Source organism: Hoplias malabaricus, chromosome 1 (assembly GCF_029633855.1).
Source record: "Hoplias malabaricus isolate fHopMal1 chromosome 1, fHopMal1.hap1, whole genome shotgun sequence".
NCBI lineage: Eukaryota > Metazoa > Chordata > Actinopteri > Characiformes > Erythrinidae > Hoplias > Hoplias malabaricus.
The window spans coordinates 69092687-69112188 of record NC_089800.1 but is presented as its reverse complement, the minus strand read 5'-3'; the positions used below and the strand labels follow the sequence as shown (position 1 = coordinate 69112188).

Genomic DNA, 19502 nt, shown 5'->3' with positions numbered 1-19502 from the left:
CATCCTGGAGGGGGCAGCAGTCCTTCGCAGGCCAACACACACTTACACATTCACACCTAGGGACACTTTTGAGTAGTGTTTTTGGATCGTGGGAGGGTACCAGAGCACCCTGAGGAAACCTACGCAAACACAAGGAGAACACACCAAACTCCTCCCAGAGTGTCACCCAGAGCGGGGCTCGAACCCACAACTCCATGTCCCTGGAGCTGTGTATGATCAAAATGTACATCCATAATATTTTCATTATTATCTCTATTGAACCAAATACTGTAATTATATTTGTACAGTTAAATCATTTATGCTCTGTGATGGACTAGTGCCTTGTCCAGGGTGTGTTTCTGACTTGCGCCCAATGATTCCGCGTAGGCTCTGGCCCCACCAAAACCCTGAATTGGATAATGTGGTTACAGAAAATATATGAATGGATGTATTAATAAAATAATTATTTAAACAGGTAAAATGGGAATAAAATTTGATTTTAATAACATAATGTTTGCTGATAATATAAAAATAATTTAGCTGTAGTAAATTACTATTTATAATAATATGTTATTATTCTTATTAAGGGGAATTTACAATATTATTGTATAAATATAATACGATAATTTATACAATGTTATGTTTCATTATATTTTTAATAACTAAAGTGCCAAATTTCTGGGCATTATTACATTGTTGGCAAATCATTACATTACTGGAGTTCTGTAAGAATTCTGCACTGAAGTATATATTCAGCTTTTATTAAGTGCTACATTACCTGTTTTATATCAAAACCTAGCTCCAGAAACTTGCAACAGTGTGTGAAATATCATTAAAGCAGAAATCTGTGGTTTTATTACATTGCCAAAATGCACAGTACAGTATTGTTTTTGTAGAAAGACACACATTCCAAATTTGATACCTTTAATATCACCCTTGTGATATTAGGGGTGTCATTCAAGTCATTCAAGAAAGACAAGAAGTGATCCTGTTTTAAAAGCAAAATATATTGATTACCTATTGTTTTGGGTTTTTTTTTTTAGCCTTCAGCTGCACAGCAATAAGTCTGGAGAAGTCTGAAGGCCAATCTGGCGTCCAGTCTCTGATCTCACACATTACAAATCACAGCTTTTTGTGTTTGTTTGCTTTACACATAGTGCCCCAACTTTTTGGAATTGAGGTTTTTAAAATACCCACTTCTGTGGTGTATTCAACAACACTTGATTCATTACCAAAAGTCCTGTAAGGGAGCTGCTGTTTGATAGGTGTGTATGTATGTGTGATACCCGTGGACTGATAAAAGCATATGGCGTTTGTCCACTGTGATACTACATAGTTTTTAAATCCTACTGCCAAAACACTACTCAAAAGACTTTCTTCAGATTAGGACTCAAGAAAGGTCATAAGACATTCTCCAGCATTGTTCTCTGGGGTGATGGAGCTCCATCCAAAAGCATTAGGATGAAACTGTGTGGTGTTTTTACTCCTTCCTGTACCATTATTTGAATTCACCAATTCTCTTGTGGCTAAATGCCATTAAATCCTAATAGAAATGGGACACATTACTTATTAATGCCCTCAAATTTTGGAGGCGCAAGTGTCCACACACTTTTGGCTAAACACTTGATATAAACTTTCTTCCATTATTATATTCTATGCATGTTTTTAAGTTACAGCTTTGCCCCTGGGGTCTACAACCTAATGTTTTTCAAACCTAATGCAAGTTTCATGCTTCAAAAAAAGTAGATCAAAAAGCTCAAGCTACACCAGACATTTCAAAAATATTATATATATATATATATATATATATATATATATATATTTTTTTTTTTTTTTTACAGTTTAAAAACTGTAAAATGGACTATAAGTGAAAGGATCTCATTGTAACTAAACAATCATTTATTAATTAGATGAAAAATTATGCAGGCATTAATCCTGAATTCTGGCTAATTTAAAAGCAAGTCTCAGGTCTAGTTGCTTGATAGTGTCTCAGACGTCTGTTGTTACATCAGCAGACAGAGTGGTTCCTGCAGTTGGTACGCAGGGATGTTCGGGACATGTGGGTGGGTAAGACAGAGAGTGGGAAGTTATGGTAGTCACCCTCTGGAGGCCGACATCTGCAGTGCAGTAGGGTGGAGCGCACCTCACTGCGAAAGTTGGTATTCAGGAAGCCATAGACAATAGGGTTGACACAGGTGGAGCTCATGGCCAGTATGTGGCAGAACGAGAAGAGGAGGTCATGTTGGCAGATGGGTAATGCATCTTCATGCCAGTCTGCCACGGCATTGAAAACATTCAAGGGCAGCCAGCAGACTCCAAAGGCTGTTACCAAGGTGACCAGCATGATACTGACTTGCTTGCTGTGGGCCACAGCTCTCCGTTCTTCTGCACGGCTGCGGCTGTGTCTGCGTTCGAGCAGCTGGCGCCTAAGACGAAGGCGCAGAAAAATGCGTAGGTAACAAAGCAGTATTAGCAGCAATGGTCCAAAATACTGGCACACCAACAAGGCAGAGCTATAAGCCCTTCGGGTCTCGGGGGTAGGCCACTCTTCATGACAAGCCTGCAGCTGGCAAAGTGGTGGAGGGAGCTCATTGTAGGGGGTACTACTCAACACCTGGAAGGCCAGGAATGGAATGGCAGTGACTGCAGCCAAAAGCCATACACCCAAGAGGGCTGAGTATGCATGGACAGGACTCGGTTTCCACCCTGAAGGGTGCAGGACCAACTGGTGGCGCTCCAAAGCGATCAGCACCAAAGAAAGCACGGAAACAGTGATGGACATACACTGGATGTATGGAGTCAGGCGACACAGCACCGCTCCAAAAACCCAGCGGTCCATTAGCATTGAGCTTACAGTAAAGGGCAGGCAGAAAACACATATCAAGATATCTGACACCGAGAGGTTGGCAATGAAGATGCTGGTGACGTTGCGCCTGTCCTGCTGACGGGCAATGATGCAAATAAGGAGGATGTTGCCTAGCAACCCCAAGACCAGCACCAGGGCATAGCAGAGCACCAGCATCAGGGTCAGGCCTAGTGATCCCCAGCATGGACCTTCCAGCAGGAAAATAGTGCCAGTGTCGTTGCTGTTGTTCAGGAGATTCATGCACATGGACATGTCGGATAGAGCCAGAGGAGCTTTGTCAGAACCTGGAAAATAGGAACACAAGAATCAAGTCTGAAAATGTGGACACAGTGTTTAAAAACTCCATTTTATTGACACCTAGCAGTATATATAGTACTTATATATATATATATATATATATATATATATATATATATATATATATATATATATATATATATATATATATAAATGGCTGCCCCCATGTTGGGGACCCACTTTATGAAGAATAATCTGATTAATGACAGGACTACAAAGTAAGATGATTCTGCATCTCATGCAAGTTGCACTTAATAGAAATAAAATGTAAAATGAATAATTAAATAAAATAATAATTATTTTCTGCTATTATTAATGGTAAAAATGATGTATTGCTCCTTCAAAGTTTTCTCTGCAGGGACTCACAGAAGCACATTCAGTCAGAGACTTTTCTCCATCAGAACAGAGAAACACTCACCTGAGAATCTGATCACCACCCGGCATCAGCAACAATCTCATTTCCGCTCTCTTTAAATGTCTTTTCTCATTTTAGTTTTTTTCCCTGTTTTCTACTGCTGTTTTCTTTTCCCATATATTCTGTCTTCTCGTTTTTTGTTACTCTTCTCTCATCATTTCTTCTTGTTATATTTCCACTTTCCTTTCGTTTCCTCTCTTCTTCTGTTTTTCTACATGTTTTCAATTTTTTCCCTCCTATTTTCTTCTTCCTGTATCCTATTCTGCTTTCTTCTCTTCCCTTATACTTTCCTGTCTTCTCCCCCATCTCGCTCCTCTCCTCCTCTTCTTTTCTCTGATTGGCTGAGCTGAAGTAGGGGTTCTGTTCTGTATTGGGCCATATGTGTTCATGTGTAAGTTATTCATGTTTCTCTCATGTGTTGATTAGCAATACTTTAAAAAAAAGTGATATTCCAGCAATACCTTAAAAATATTGAGAGAAAAAATCGAAAAAAATATTAGAAGTTAAATATGAAAAATCAGTAATTTGATTTATTTATACAATACATTTTTGGCTTTTGTGCTAATATAGTTATTATTTTGATTCTTAATATTATTCAAATCTTTTTCCTTCTTCTTGTATTTTCTGTAGGGTGTATGTGTTGTCTGTGCTGCCCTCGTGTTGCTGCACGCTGTTAAATGAAGGGAGAAACTAAGGCTAGTTGGGAGACCTTTAATACAGCTGGACTCTGACCATGTTCAAAAACCCAGGACTGTCCAATAAGAAAAGGGAGCCTTGGGTTGCGCTAAAATTATTTGCACTCTTCACTTTGGGCTTAAATTGTTCAGCTACAAGGACATTAGTGAGTTCTACAGTCGAAAGATTATTATTCTGGTATCACAAAAAAGTCTGCCCAAGGATATTGCCCGAGTCCCATCCTGAGAAACAAGTTCTCTCTAGATGACATCTGACAGTAACAATAAAAAAAGAAAACAAAACAAACGAGGGTTCTGTGTAAATCTGTAAACATTTATTTAGGCAAGAAATTTCAGAATTGAAAATTTGATTGTTATAATATAATAAATAAGCATACATATGAAAATATGGCTTAGTTTCACATTCTACACACAGTATCCAGTTTAGAATTCAGTTTAATTTACAAAATTATTTCTGTACAAAAACCTGTATTAATATACAATATGAAAGTTCTCATTGTGTTCATTTGCTTTAGTTAATGTTAAAAATGTGACACCTTCAAACCACACAATCAATTCAGTTAGAGATAACTTATATGTGCATTTGCCCCACCAATCATTACTACCACCAAAAAGAATCAAATCGTGTTCATGAAAGTGACCATGAATCAAACAGTCTATGCTCCATAAAGTAAATTATGCTTAGTGCTGAATCTCTGATAAATCCAGGACTCTGGGTCAGTGCTGACATTAATGTGACTGTGAAGAAGAGTCATAGGAGAAAATAACTGGTGGCAACATTCCAATATGTGATCAGCACGATATGAACTGCTCGAGTACAAGCTTCTAATACATGTTAGCATACTTAGCTCCAGCCTTGTAGCTCCAGTGTAACCATAAAGATGCAATCCCAGACACCAAACAATCAAGTACATTTAAGTTTTAAATAAAAAAAGGGAAACACTGTCACCTAGTGGTAACTATCAAATTCTGTACTAATCCTGATTTAAACAAGGCCATCCCCACATGTGGGAGCAATTCCATGGAGAATTAATTTGTTCGTTCAGGGGTTACAATGTGATTATTAATCTCATGTGAGCTGCTCCTTTAAAATGTTCACTTTGTTTTTTTGCTACATTGGTTCTTTAATATTGACAAGAGACTAAAGTGAGAATCTCTCCCAAAGAAAAAGTTAGAAAACCAACAACCTTCACTCCAGCATCAACTCTCTTAAAGATGAATTACTGCCTTTTTTCTCAGTCTGTCAGTGAATCCCTGCTCTAATATTTAAGTAGCAACTGAATTTTGTTATAATAAAGGAAATTACAGGAGTTGGTGTGTTCTCCCCGTGTCCGCGTGGGTTTCCTCCGGGTGCTCCGGTTTCCTCCCACAGTCCAAAAACACACGTTGGTAGGTGCATTGGCAACTCAAAATTGTCCGTAGGTGTGAGTGTGTGAGTGAATGTGTGAGTGTGTCTTATGCCCTGTGAAGGACTGGCGCCCCCTCCAGGGTGTATTGCCGCCTTGCGCCCAGTGATTCCAGGTAGGCTCTGGACCCACCGCGACCCTGAACTGGATTAGCGCTTACAGATAATGAATGAATGAATGAATAAAGGAAATTACAAAAGGAAAATAAATATATTGAATAAAGTATAGTAATAAAAGTGAAAAAAAAAATATTACAGTGAAAGCTGTACTTTGTAATAAAAAGAAAAATCAAAAAAGGAGATAAGAACAGGAATGAATAATAAAACAAAAAAGTAAAGGTGATATGCCACTGTATTTTGTAATATAATGAGAAAAAAGGCTGTATTACAATAAATGTATCTCTGAAAAGGAAATAAAGAAAAAAAATAAACAAAATGGTTTTATTCCAGTAAAAATCTTGAGTAAGATTTTGTAATATTTTGAGAAAAAGCAAAATAAGTGACATTACAGTAAAATCATTGTGAGAAAAAGAAGAAAAAAAAAAATTGCATATTTCTTAACTGCAATCATGCAAAACATGCGCACAAGAAACTACTGAACATTTTTAAAGTGCTTTTCATATTTTAAGACTAAGTAAATAATTTTCTGCAATAATTCATTGATGCAGTGGGACCCACAGTGACTCTGATCAGGACGAAGAACTTAAAGAAGATGAGTGGATGTGCAAATCACAAAAAACAGAAATAAAGTAAATACAATAAATAGAATTTCAGTCGCATGTAAACGTGCTAAACATTATATATTAATTTCTGACAGAAAAATAAATAACAATAGTCAATGAATAACTGCTATCTCAGAATTGAGACAGTGGAATTTAATCAGCTCCAAAAGTACTATAAACCATCAAAAACATTCACTTAAAGTTTCTATTTGTAAAACCTAACCTCTCTAGGTCTTCTCAACAAATGTGTTCTCTACTCTGACTGAACCCGATTTATAGCACACTGGTAAACTAACCATCAACGTAAAGAGAACCTATCCCAGATAACTACGAATGTTTGGCCCAAATGTGCTTATGGTGCTTTTCCACTGCATGGCACCTACTTGGCTCGGTTCAACTCAGCTTTTTTGCTTTTCCGCAAATCTGGTGTCATAATCAAGCGAGGAGAGTAGTGTCTAAGTATGAGACGTGTAAACCTTGCAGAGAGAGCACTCACAGGTCAGAGAAAGTTGTCAATCACCAAGAAATGCAGACCTGAGCACAAACATATTCACATGTTGACATATCACGTTTTTATCTGACTCACAACGACATCTTGTAAAATTGGTCTTTTGAAGAGGTTCAAACCCTCCTTGGATTAGTGCCCAATTGAAAACTCTAGCGAGAGGCAGACGCGCAACAAGGTGGAGAACTGGGTCACAGAACTATGTTCAGTGCAAATAACAAAAACAACACACGTATTCATGACAAGTAAATCACACTCAACTTTACCGCTGGTTCCTGTTATAGATAAGGGTTTTGCGATGTCTCTAGCTGTATTTTGCAGAAGAGCTGTGGTAGTGTAAAAGGGACCAGGGAAAAGTGTGTTGAGCCGTGCTGAGCCGAGCAGAGCTGATACCATGAACTGGAAAACCACCATTACAGCCCATGTTTTGCCTTGAATAAAGGCATTGAGTCAGGGTGAGTCTGGCTGCCTCAATTCAGCCACAGGTCCACCTTATATACATGCTGTGTTTGTTCTCGAAGTCTGTTCCACCTCTGGCCCAAACAATATATGCCAAATCAAGCCAGGCTCATGACAGCTGGCCCACATCCAGCACACACAACACATGCTGTAACCCAATCAAACCTGGACTATTACATTGTAAGTTATATTTCTTTTTTTAAATAATATAAATCTTTATTAATAAAGCTGGAAGTATAGGTAACAATGTTATTTTGCCCAACAGAGAATGGAATATTTTTAAAATATGCAAGAACATAGTATTAAAATTAGCAAAGTAATGAAGCCTACATTGTTGTCCTGGCTAGCTAGCATTACTAGCAAATCCCTTAGAGTAGTTCCAGCCATGCTCACTCTTGAAAGATTCCATACTGATCCATAATGCATCACAATCATAATCCATTTTTATATATTTTGTATATGCACAACACTCACCCTATAAAATATATATCACCACATACCCTCACCATACACCCTATGGCACAATAATGTAATTCAAATGACTCAAGTGACATTCAGCTGAAAAACCCACTGGACAAAACATTTTGAATTTTGAACTGTTTTGTTTAAAAAGGTATGACAGCAGACGATTCTAAAATCCTATTTCTCCCGTTCAAAAATCAGACCCAGAATCCCTTACATACATATGAAGCTGACACCACAACTGTGGACTACATCAGTGGGCAATTAGACTGAATAAAGATACAGTGATAGAAACTCAGTTATGTGTTACATTAAGTTGAATGTGATTATTTTCTGTAGTGTTCAGTATATTTTACCTAATTAGAGTTCTGAGTAGCATGGGTCTGGAGAAAGGCCAGGAAAACTCGTTTGGGACGGTTCTGTTCACATTCCTTTCACTGAAGGAGAACAGAGGGAACCAAATCCGAGTGCGGCGCAACTGCTGGACGGCACGAGTGTTGGACAGTGTGTGATAGTAGAGGAAGAGTCGCGTGGTGATGTAGAAGGCGATGAAGACATCGATTGAGTAGTGCTCATGAGCTGCAAGGATGAAGAATATGCCAAACAGGTTCAGAACCCATGACAGTGTGTGTAGTAGGTGCCATTTACGGGGCGTATCTACAGCAGGAAAACAAACACACACACACACACACACACACACACACACACACCTTTAAGTATAATAATATATACTTAAAGTAAATGTATGATATATACATTAAGTATAATACCTATTTTTAAATTTAGATTAATATGTATCAATGAAAAATCAATATGTAGATACTGACGTTGTTGGCATAATTAAAACAGTTATAAATAAGAATTACTCATCCCTGCCTTTCTTTATTTTCTTAAGATCTTACACTCAGTGTTAAAGAAGTTGAGCATAGTAAGAACCACTGTGTGTCCACTGAACATGTAATCTCCACAGGTGTGAACTCCAGTCATAGACATTCCCAAACCTGTCCAGATCTCAAACGCTCGCCGGAGCTTCGACCAAATATCACCGTATGACTGGAAATCACAAAAAAAAAAAACAAAACAAACAAAAAAAAACAGGCAGACAGACAGACAAACAGACACACAGACAGACACACACAATGCATTATTAAAACAATTCAACCAAAACATTTTTACCAGAGAAGGGCACATTTACTTTTACATTCATGGCATTTACCAGACACACACATCCAGAGCAAATTAGAATTCTAATCATGTCCCACGCACGGGAATGGACTCCACACGCTCCGACCACTGGTTATGCCCATGCCCACCCGCAAAAAGCAGCATCACTAATTCCTACACCTGCCCGCAAAATCTAATATCACTCATGCCCATGCCTGTATGCAAAATCTAACATTAATTTCTGCGCCTACTGCATGTGCCCACTTTGACTCCTACTTATTGCAAGGATGTGTCCACGTTTCGACTGTCTGTTCTCTTCAGCACCTGCCTGCTTTTACCTCACATTCTAATAGTTAAAAAACTTATTTAAAGGGTAAAGGTGGAAAAGAAACACAGTGAATTCTCACCCTGAAAACCGACTTAAGTGCATTTCATCATTAGTATCGCTGTGGTATGGTGGTTAGAACAAAGGAATCTTTTAACAACTGTAAGTGGATTCTTGTAAAGCGCTTCTCTGTTCCAAAATCTGGCCAAAGACACACACATATTTAGTGCACAAGTTATTTTACGGATGATATATTGATTGATTCATAAAGTGCATGCATTCATTTAAAAAAAGTATTTAAAAAGAGTTAGAATTTCATGGTTTTCTCTGCTGTCCACATGCAGGTATTTTCTTCCTGGCAGTTCTGCGCAGGTGGCCAGTAATCAGAATGCCTGAGCACGCCACTAGCAAGCAACTAAAGTACGCTCAAGCCTGCAGCCTATTGGCTGTTTGCCTGCTGTGACCACGGGTGTTGAGCAGACCAAGCCTGCAGACTTCTAACTTGAACTGGGAAATGAAACTTTTCGGCTATGTAGAAGGCAGTGATGTCACTGCACTATAAAAAAAACAAGGTAGAAACAGTGGCTTAGGACAGTTGGAATATGATTTGTCATGCATTGCAGTGGACCTCTGCATTTAGTGGAGACTATGGAAATAATCTGGCATACCCTGGCAGTGTGTGATGAATGCAAATGTAAATGTAAATGTGAGTGTGTGTGTGTGTGTGTGTGTGTGTGTGTGTGTGTGTGCGCGCTAGTATCTTACCTTCCCTGAACACTGCAGGTGATGTCCTGGAACAGACAGGGAGGTCACAAACATGGTAACACACCTCAGCAAGAACACTGTTCCCATTAAACTACAGAAGCGCCGGAACAGAATAGACCTACACACACACAAACACACACACACACAGACACAGTAAATACATATATATCCCAAAAATTCACTACAGTTTTTAAGGCATAAAGTTCTCAGGTTTAATACTTTTTAGGTGTTGTAGCTAAAGTCACACTGTACACGTGAGCTCTCAGCTCACATCTGCTCTCTTTCTCTCGCTCTCTCCCTCACTCACATTGCCCACTATGGGAGCAAACAATAAAATGAAAACACATGTTTTTGCCATTTCTTTTCCTAAAAGTGTGCATAAACAGGACACAAATAAAGATGAAATGAAATAACTTCTTTTGCAAGTTAATTTTTCACCCCTGCATTGGTCATCACTGACAAAAGTTTTTAGTCATTTCATTTTAAATACAATTCTGGTATTTCATGGGGGTAATTTATGAAAATGCAGTATGCATTTAGCCTTTCAGCCCTGGATCAGATACCATGAGTAAAATCCAACCAGTAGAATGAAACACAGAACCAATAAACCCAAAATATTCTCAATATATACTACAATACAACATATAACATATAAGTCAACCTCACTGGGTATCAAACCATTATAGCACACAAGCCTAATGTTTACATACAATTATGTTGCTATAAGTTGCTGTGGACTTGTTAAAGGATATGTTGAGGTGTGACTATACCTGTGTTTGTGCAGTAGCAGTGTTAACAACAGGATACAGCCCAGAACCACTGCACATGCCTCAGCCATAGCAAACGCCCAGGGAATTCTTGGTACACTGGATTATACACACAGAAGTTAAAGGTCATTTTAAATAATTGCCACCACAATTATTCATTCATTCATTCATTGTCTGAAACCACTTATCCAGTTCAGGGTTGCGGTGGGTCCGGAGCCTACCCGGAATCATTGGGTGCAAGACAGAAACACAACCTGGAGGGGGCGCCAGTCCTTCACAGGGCCACACACACACTCGCACATTCACTCACACCTTTGGACATTCTTGAGCCGCCAATCCACCTACCAACATGTGTTTTTGGACCGTGGGAGGACACTGGAGCACCCGGAGGAAAACAACTGCGACACCATATACATTACACTATATAATTTTTAAATTTTATATCACCAGGGCTTATTTGATTACCATAAACATATAAAAAACAATGCTGACCTGTCGAGGAAAATATCAGGTAGTGGTGGGTAGGTGTGAATGTCCGGCACTTTCTCATGCACCAGCACCATAATGAAAGACGTGATCCCAAACACCAGCGTTACGTAAACAAAGATCAGAGCAGTCTTCCAGTATTCTGGATCCAAATCTCCATGTCCTTTACACTTTTCATTGGAGTAACCATCACAACTATCCTCCCTGACAAAAGTGGCTGCCTTGGCAGTTCCATTACAGTCTCCACCCACTTGGGCATGATATAGGTAGTGCTTGGGTTTGTAAACACGTGACGGAGATAGGCTGTTGGGTTTGCGTGAGTATGTGTGTGTTAATGTGTGTTGTCTCTGTAGGGTCTTCAAGGCCAGCGTGAGTCGTTTGATGTCCCCCAGAAGGGGGAGCTGGAGCGGAGGCGAACGCAGGTCATTTTCAGTTAAATTCAGCAATCCGGCTCCATCCAGTTTGTGTTTCACACACAGCAGATCCACGTATTTTGCAAAACCCTGATCCTTCAGCCAGAAAGAAACCTGCTGACTGCTCCACAGCTCAGCTCCCTCACACCCCACCATACCTAGAGAAAGAGAGGGGAATTAAACTGATTCTGGCAGATTCATAGGTGTAAACATCTAGAGACAGTAACTTTCATAAAACACATGCAGTGCTTTTTATTTCATCCCTGTCCTTTTTATTTTAAAACCTAATAAATGGGATAATGGATAATGTGGAACAGCCACAATAATACACTGGAGGTTCACTGATTGCACCACAGTACACCAGTGCCAGAATCTCACATTATAGCACCCTTGTTTATTATTGCTTAAATTTTCTGTGCACCAAACAAGATTTTATGTGTTTGGTACATGAGCTACCTACCTAAATTTCCTTAATTTAAAGCAAAGCCAAGATGAGCCCTTAACTGTGGAGTCTTGGTCTTGGTCCCTTAATTGTGGAGCCACAACTGAACCTGTGGAAAATACTTGCTGGTACCCAGCTGGTCTGCCCTTATTAGCCCTACACAAGTGTGCTGTGCTGGAATGGATTTAAAAATTGTATTTCCTAAACATATAACATGCCCAATTATTTTTGTGTGTATATGTTAAAAGATTAAGGGGATGATTTAGTTATCTGAAAGTTGAGTTTAAAAAAAAAAATCACTGATCATTAATATTACGATATCGATTAGCAGTGCAATACTGCTGACTGGGTTTGGGCCTGTGTGTGTGTTGCTGACAGTTCAAATATTTAGTGAAGCAATCAGAGCAAAGGGCACAAAACACACCCAGACAGGCAAAAGATGACATGATTACTGCTAGGACTGAGCACGGCTTTGTGTGTGTGTGTGTGTGTGTGTGTGTGTGGCTGACAGAGCATTCGTCACATTCAGATCATCAACTGAGGAAAAATTTCACAGCCTGAACCAACACACACAATATTATATATATATATATATATATATATATATATATATATATATATATATATATGTATGTATGTATGTATGTATATGTGTGTGTATGTATATATATATATATATATATATATATATATATATATATATATATATATATACACATACATACATACAGAGAGAAAGAGAATTAAAAAAAATAATACCGCTACTGAGGGAACACGAAAAAAAACTACCTAATACTAGAGAAAGATATGAAAAAGGTGGTAAATGAAAAATGTAAGGACAAAAATGATTAACAAGAGAGAGCAGAAAAAAGGCAGATATTAAAAGGAGAAGGAAGAGAATATAAAGTTCACAGGAAAGGAAACTGAAGTGCCAGAAAATGTGGAGCAAGAATTGTAAAACGGAGAGGACAGGGAGAGAACGACAGAGAATGCAGCAAGAAAAGCGGCGCAAACAGAACTTAAATTAACAGCATAAAACGCCCTCTATTAAACCCGTTATCAACAGATCATTTGATTAAATTATTGATCTTACCTTCTCTCTCTCTCTCTCTGTCTCGCCTGTGCGAGTCACCGCCACGCGGACTACATCTTGTAAACAGGAAGTGCGTCACACCACACCTCTGCGCGGGCGGAGTTTCATTATTTCATACATATTCATTAATTTAATAATATATTCATTCATTAATGCTTCCATTAGTGCATACTACGTTATTATATATATTATTAATAATCAGAATATAACGAGAAACAATATTTTTGAATATGATTTTAGCATCAACATAAATACGAATGCGAGTAAATATATTAAATAATATTTCAAACTTTGACATGGTTTGTTAAACTCAGTTTTGTTAAGTTCCTCTCTACTCATGCTCCTATTACTGTTAGATTGACTGAAGTTATTTATTTTTTTAATTATATTAACTATTTTTTGCACATATATTTTCCTATTAATTACATTCACTTCATACACGTGAAATTTATCAAGTGCAATTCCATAACGAGGGCTCACACAACTGTACATGCTAGGAGAGGGTACACTTACACTTGAAGGCCTGACCCGAGTGTGGCCTGAGACTGTGATTGTTCCATTTTAGAAACATGTTCAACTGCCATGCACTGAGCCTTTGAAAAATAATTGGATGTCTTACTGGCAGCTGTGGCGGTCCAGCAGCACCCCATATTTGTTTTCTTTCAAATCTGTCACCCATGGATGTCACATCACAGCAAACCAAAATGTTGAAGTAGCTGATTTCATGGTTTCTCGGTGTATTAGTCACTATTTCCTCAGGAGTTTCTTAGCTGAAATGGCCCTTATTACCAGATTCTGATTTTATAACAACCTCTACATTCATATCCTCCCAAATGTTTGGACAGTTATCCGGGCCTCAGATAATTCAGTTTCCCAGAATGTAGGAAATTTGCATTTGAGGTTGAATTCACTGTTATATACAGCTGCCTTTAGGCAGGTTGGAGGAGCTTGTTCATGCTGTTTGTCCAGTTTTTCAGTATATCATTCCACTCCCTTTGCAAAGGCTTGTGCCTCTACATTTGTCTTTTTTGGATTTTTAATAATCTGTCTGGCTTCAAATAATTACTCCAGAACCTGTATGGAATTTATATGGAACCATTGTAATGACATAATTCATATACATTTGTTAATTTATATATTGCATTATTTATTTGTGTTATTGTTCATTTTATAATAATAATAATTCATTCATTCATTATCTGTAAGCGCTTATCCAATTCAGGGTCGCGGTGGGTCCAGAGCCTACCTGGAATCATTGGGCGCAAGGTGGGAATACACCCTGGAGGGGGCGCCAGTCCTTCACAGGGCAACACAGACACACACACACATTCACTCACACCTACGGACACTTTTGAGTCGCCAATCCACCTAACAATGTGTGTTTTTGGACTGTGGGAGGAAACCGGAGAACCCGGAGGAAACCCACGCGGACAACACACCAACTCCTCACAGACAGTCACCCGGAGCGGGAATCGAACCCACAACCTCCAGGCCCCTGGAGCTGTGTGACTTCGACACTACCTGCTGCGCCACCGTGCCGCCCAATAATACTACTACTACTACTACTAATAATAATAATACTAATAATAATAATAATAATAATAATGATAATTTCTTCTTATATAGTTTACTTTTCATGAACCCAAAGACGCTTACAATTTGTAATATATAATAGGAAAACAGACAACAAGAACACCATGATACATACACTTAGACAGAACTAGATATAGCAGGACAGCACATAGTGGAAGAACAGATTAGGTTTGAGGCAGATTATATGCAAGCGTGAAAATAGATGATTTAGGATTAGATTTGGCGCAGTAGGTAGTGTCGCCGTCACACAACTCCAGGGAACTGGGGTTATGGGTTCTAGTCCCGCTCCGGGTGACTGTCTGGGAGGAGTTTAGTGTGTTCTCCCTGTGTCTGCGTGGCTTTAATAATAATGAGAACATTTCTTATAATTACAACATGTATATCTCATAATTGACATAATATGTTGTATTCATGACAGTTTTAGCTCTTTGGCTTCTTTGATGCTTACCCTTCATGTCAACCACATCATCAGCTTTCTGCAATCTTCAAGTTTAATCTTCAGCTATTCCAGCTCATTTAATATGACAATGGAAAGATTCCATTCTACATTCACAAAGCAGAGGAAGCGCTCCTTGATCTCTGGCTTATTTTATAAACACACACTTCTCAGAATAATGGACATTTGCTCCTGGTGACTGAAGTCAGGTGTACAGTCCAAGATAATGAAGAAAATACCTTCCAGAATCCCAGTTGCTTCCAAAATCTTGCCACTCATAATCTGTTCCAATGCATTCTGTGTATGCTTCCCAAAGAAAATGGGCATGTATCTTTTTGTTTAGCTGTTGCTGCTGAGATTTTCCATAGTCAAATTTTTCCAGAAACTCCACCTGTTTTAGAGTGTTTCAATCATCTGTTTAGAAGTGATAAACCTCTTAATACTGTTTTTTTTTTGGGCCAGCAAATTCATGAGAAAAATAAAACGTGAAAGGACATTTTGCTTTTTTCAGTCTCTAAAATTGTAAATTGTATCTGGTAAAAACCCTGTCCCAAACTTCTCTTCAGTTAATCTAATTGTGTGTTTAGGACTACCATTATGGTCTTTCAGAATGTCTTGCAACTGTTCTGTTACTGTGTGAGCTGCTTGTATCTGATGCTGGTGTTTACACTTTTTGTGGTGTTAATACTGAAGGAGACTGCCAGTAGTTTGCATGGATCTATGTTAGTATTTGTTTATTCAAATTTTATAGTGCTTTTTACAACCTGATTGTATCAAAATATTGTCAGAGTGTGGTTAGTGACTCCTGCAGATCTAAGCATCTCTTGCAAAAATGAAGTTTATTCAGGTGTGCTATTAGTATTCTTTTTTTAAATAAATAAAATAATAATAATAATAATAGTAGTAGTATTTTGATTGAGACACAAAGTATACACATAATTCAATTCATTATTCTTGTCTTACATAAATTTCAAGAATACTTGGCATCTAGTTTGGGGTGGAATAGAAAAGAATAAATAGTAGCTTGGTGAAAATGAACTTGATGTACACAGTTTTTTTAACCAACACAGAAAGAGATAAATATTCAGATGATTTTATTGACAATATCTTTACAAGTTTGAGCAACATGATCCAAAATGTAAATAATACTTATGCTAAAATACATTTACTACAACTAATAATAATACTAGAAATACTGTTACTTATAAACTTCTTGTTATTGTATGTTCACAAAATGAGCCCACGTCCACTGGTGGTGCTGTTTCACTACATAAAGTCAAAGTCTCAAAAGTATTTTGCCAAAGAAAGGCTATTAAACAAACAAAAGTATTGCACAGGCTTAATTCATATTATAATACATTACAATTATAATTGGGATCAAGTAATGTAGGATTAGATAGTGAATTGTTAACTATGAACTAGGATAGAGCTGTCCATGAGATTCAAACCATGCTTTGTAATCATTCATTTTTCTATTATCAAAAGTCAGAGTTAGTTAAATAAGTAGCACCAGCTAAGATGCAATGGTTTAATCACTTCTAGTTTAAAAGCTTTATACAATGTGACCCAGGCTAAGTGAAGAATTTTGGGAATGGACACTTTTGAGCTAAACCAATAAACAATGCGTGTTTTGCAACTGTGGGGGTAAATAAGGCATCCCAGAGGAAAACCATGCAGACACTAAGAGAAATAATCACTGTTTTATATACTAGTTTGTCACTGTCTTTTGTCTTTTTAAAAACTACTATATTATACGCCCTTGTGAGGAGTGCCTTCATGACAGAGATTGCTTCTGCAAAGTATTCTTGATTTCATGTTAAAACATGGTGCAGTTCCTTTACAAGCTGATGTTTATAAAAACTCAGACACACTGTCAAACTGTCAAAACCAAACTATTTTTTTACCTTCATACATTTATCACACCTGTTCATAGGTGTGGGTGTGTGAGTGAATGTGTGAGTGTGTGTTGCTCTGCGAAGGACTCGTGCCCCCTCCAGGGTGTGTTCCTGCCTTGCGCCTAATGATTCTGGGTAGGCTCCAGACCCACCGTGACCCTGAATTGGATAAGTAGTTACAGACAATGAATGAATGAATTAATAACACTATAACCCAACACTACATCCCTGCATTATACAATAACAATATAACCCAACACTACATCCCAGCATTATACAATAACAATATAACCCAACACTACATCCCAGCATTATACAATAACACTATAACCCAACACTACATCCCTGCATTATACAATAACACTATATCCCAACACTACATCCCTGCATTATACAATAACACTATAACCCAACACCACATCCCTACATTATACAGTAACACTATAACCCAACACTACATCCCTGCATTATACAGTAACACTATAACCCAACACCACATCCCTACATTATACAGTAACACTATAACCCAACACTACATCCCTGCATTATACAATAACACTATAACCCAACACTACATCCCTGCATTATACAGTAACACTATGACCCAACACTACATCCCTGCATTATACAATAACACTATAACCCAACACTACATCCCTGCATTATACAATTACACTATAACCCAACACTACCACCCAGCATTATACAATAACACCATAACCCAACACTACATCTCTGCATTATACAATAGCAATATAACCCAACAATACATCCCTGCATTATACAATAACACTATAACCCAACAATACATCCCTGCATTATACAATAACACTATAACCCAACAATACATCCCTGCATTATATAATAACACTATATCCCAACACTACATCCCTGCATTATATAATAACACTATAACCCAACATTACATCCCTGCATTATACAATAACACTATAACCCAACACTACATCCCTGCATTATACAATTACACTATAACCCAACACTACATCCCTGCATTATAAAATAACACTATAACCCAACACTACATCCCTGCATTATACAATAACACTATAACCCAACAATACATCCCTGCATTATACAATAACACTATAACCCAACAATACATCCCTGCATTATACAATAACACTATAACCCAACAATACATCCCTGCATTATATAATAACACTATATCCCAACACTACATCCCTGCATTATATAATAACACTATATCCCAACACTACATCCCTGCATTATATAATAACACTATAACCCAACACTACATCCCTGCATTATACAATAACACTATAACCCAACACTACATCCCTGCATTATACAATTACACTATAACCCAACACTACCACCCAGCATTATACAATAACACTATAACCCAACACTACATCCCTGCATTATACAATAACACTATAACCCAACAACACATCCCTGCATTATACAATTACACTATAACCCAACACTACCACCCAGCATTATACAATAACACTATAACCCAACAATACATCCCTGCATTATACAATAACACTATAACCCAACAACACATCCCTGCATTATATAATAACACTATAACCCAACACCACATCCCTGCATTATACAATAACACTATAACCCAACACTACATCCCTGCATTATACAATAACACTATAACCCAACACTACATCTCTGCATTATATAATAACACTATAACCCAACACTACATCCCTGCATTATACAATAACACTATAACCTAACACATCCCTGCATTATACAATTACACTATAACCTAACACTACATCCCTACATTATACAATAACACTATAACCCAACACTACATCCCTGCATTATACAATAACACTATAACCCAACACTACATCCCTGCATTATATAATAACACTATAACCCAACACTACATCCCAGCATTATACAATAACACTATAACCCAACACTACATCCCTGCATTATACAATAACAATATAACCCAACACTACCACCCAGCATTATACAATAACACTATAATCCAACACTACATAGTAATGTCATAGTAACTACAATAGTAATTTCACAGGGGTAGGGAAAAAACCTTCTTAATTTTCCATGGACATCAATGTTAATAATATTTTATTCCAAATAATTTTGGAGTATTTGTATTGGTTCATTCATCATAACATTTTCACACAAAATGAAGGACAACTGATGTGTTCAAATGACGTAGTAAATGAAAACTGACATGGGGGTACTTGTTTTCACTTGGACAGCAAATACATAGAAAGACTATAACCCAAAACTACATACCAGCATTAATATAACTCAATATCAACATTATACAAGCT

At 37.7% G+C, this 19502-nt stretch overlaps 2 protein-coding genes across 2 annotated transcripts; both read right to left on the bottom strand.

Annotated features, from left to right (window-relative positions):
• Positions 1-1987: 1987 nt before the first annotated feature.
• Positions 1988-3600, bottom strand: npy4r (neuropeptide Y receptor Y4). The gene is made up of 2 exons (XM_066651108.1): positions 3561-3600; positions 1988-3129 (listed from the first exon to the last, which is right to left on the bottom strand). The coding sequence occupies exon 2, from the start codon at positions 3095-3097 to the stop codon at positions 1988-1990; it is 1110 nt and encodes a 369-aa protein (XP_066507205.1). The 5' UTR covers positions 3098-3129; positions 3561-3600.
• A 2482-nt stretch (positions 3601-6082) lies between these two features.
• samd8 (sterile alpha motif domain containing 8) lies at positions 6083-13333 on the bottom strand. The gene is made up of 6 exons (XM_066671981.1): positions 13261-13333; positions 11319-11883; positions 10830-10925; positions 10060-10177; positions 8708-8858; positions 6083-8462 (listed from the first exon to the last, which is right to left on the bottom strand). Exons 2-6 carry the CDS (start codon positions 11879-11881, stop codon positions 8158-8160), a joined length of 1233 nt encoding a protein of 410 aa, XP_066528078.1. The 5' UTR covers positions 11882-11883; positions 13261-13333; the 3' UTR covers positions 6083-8157.
• Between the last annotated feature and the right edge of the window lie 6169 nt (positions 13334-19502).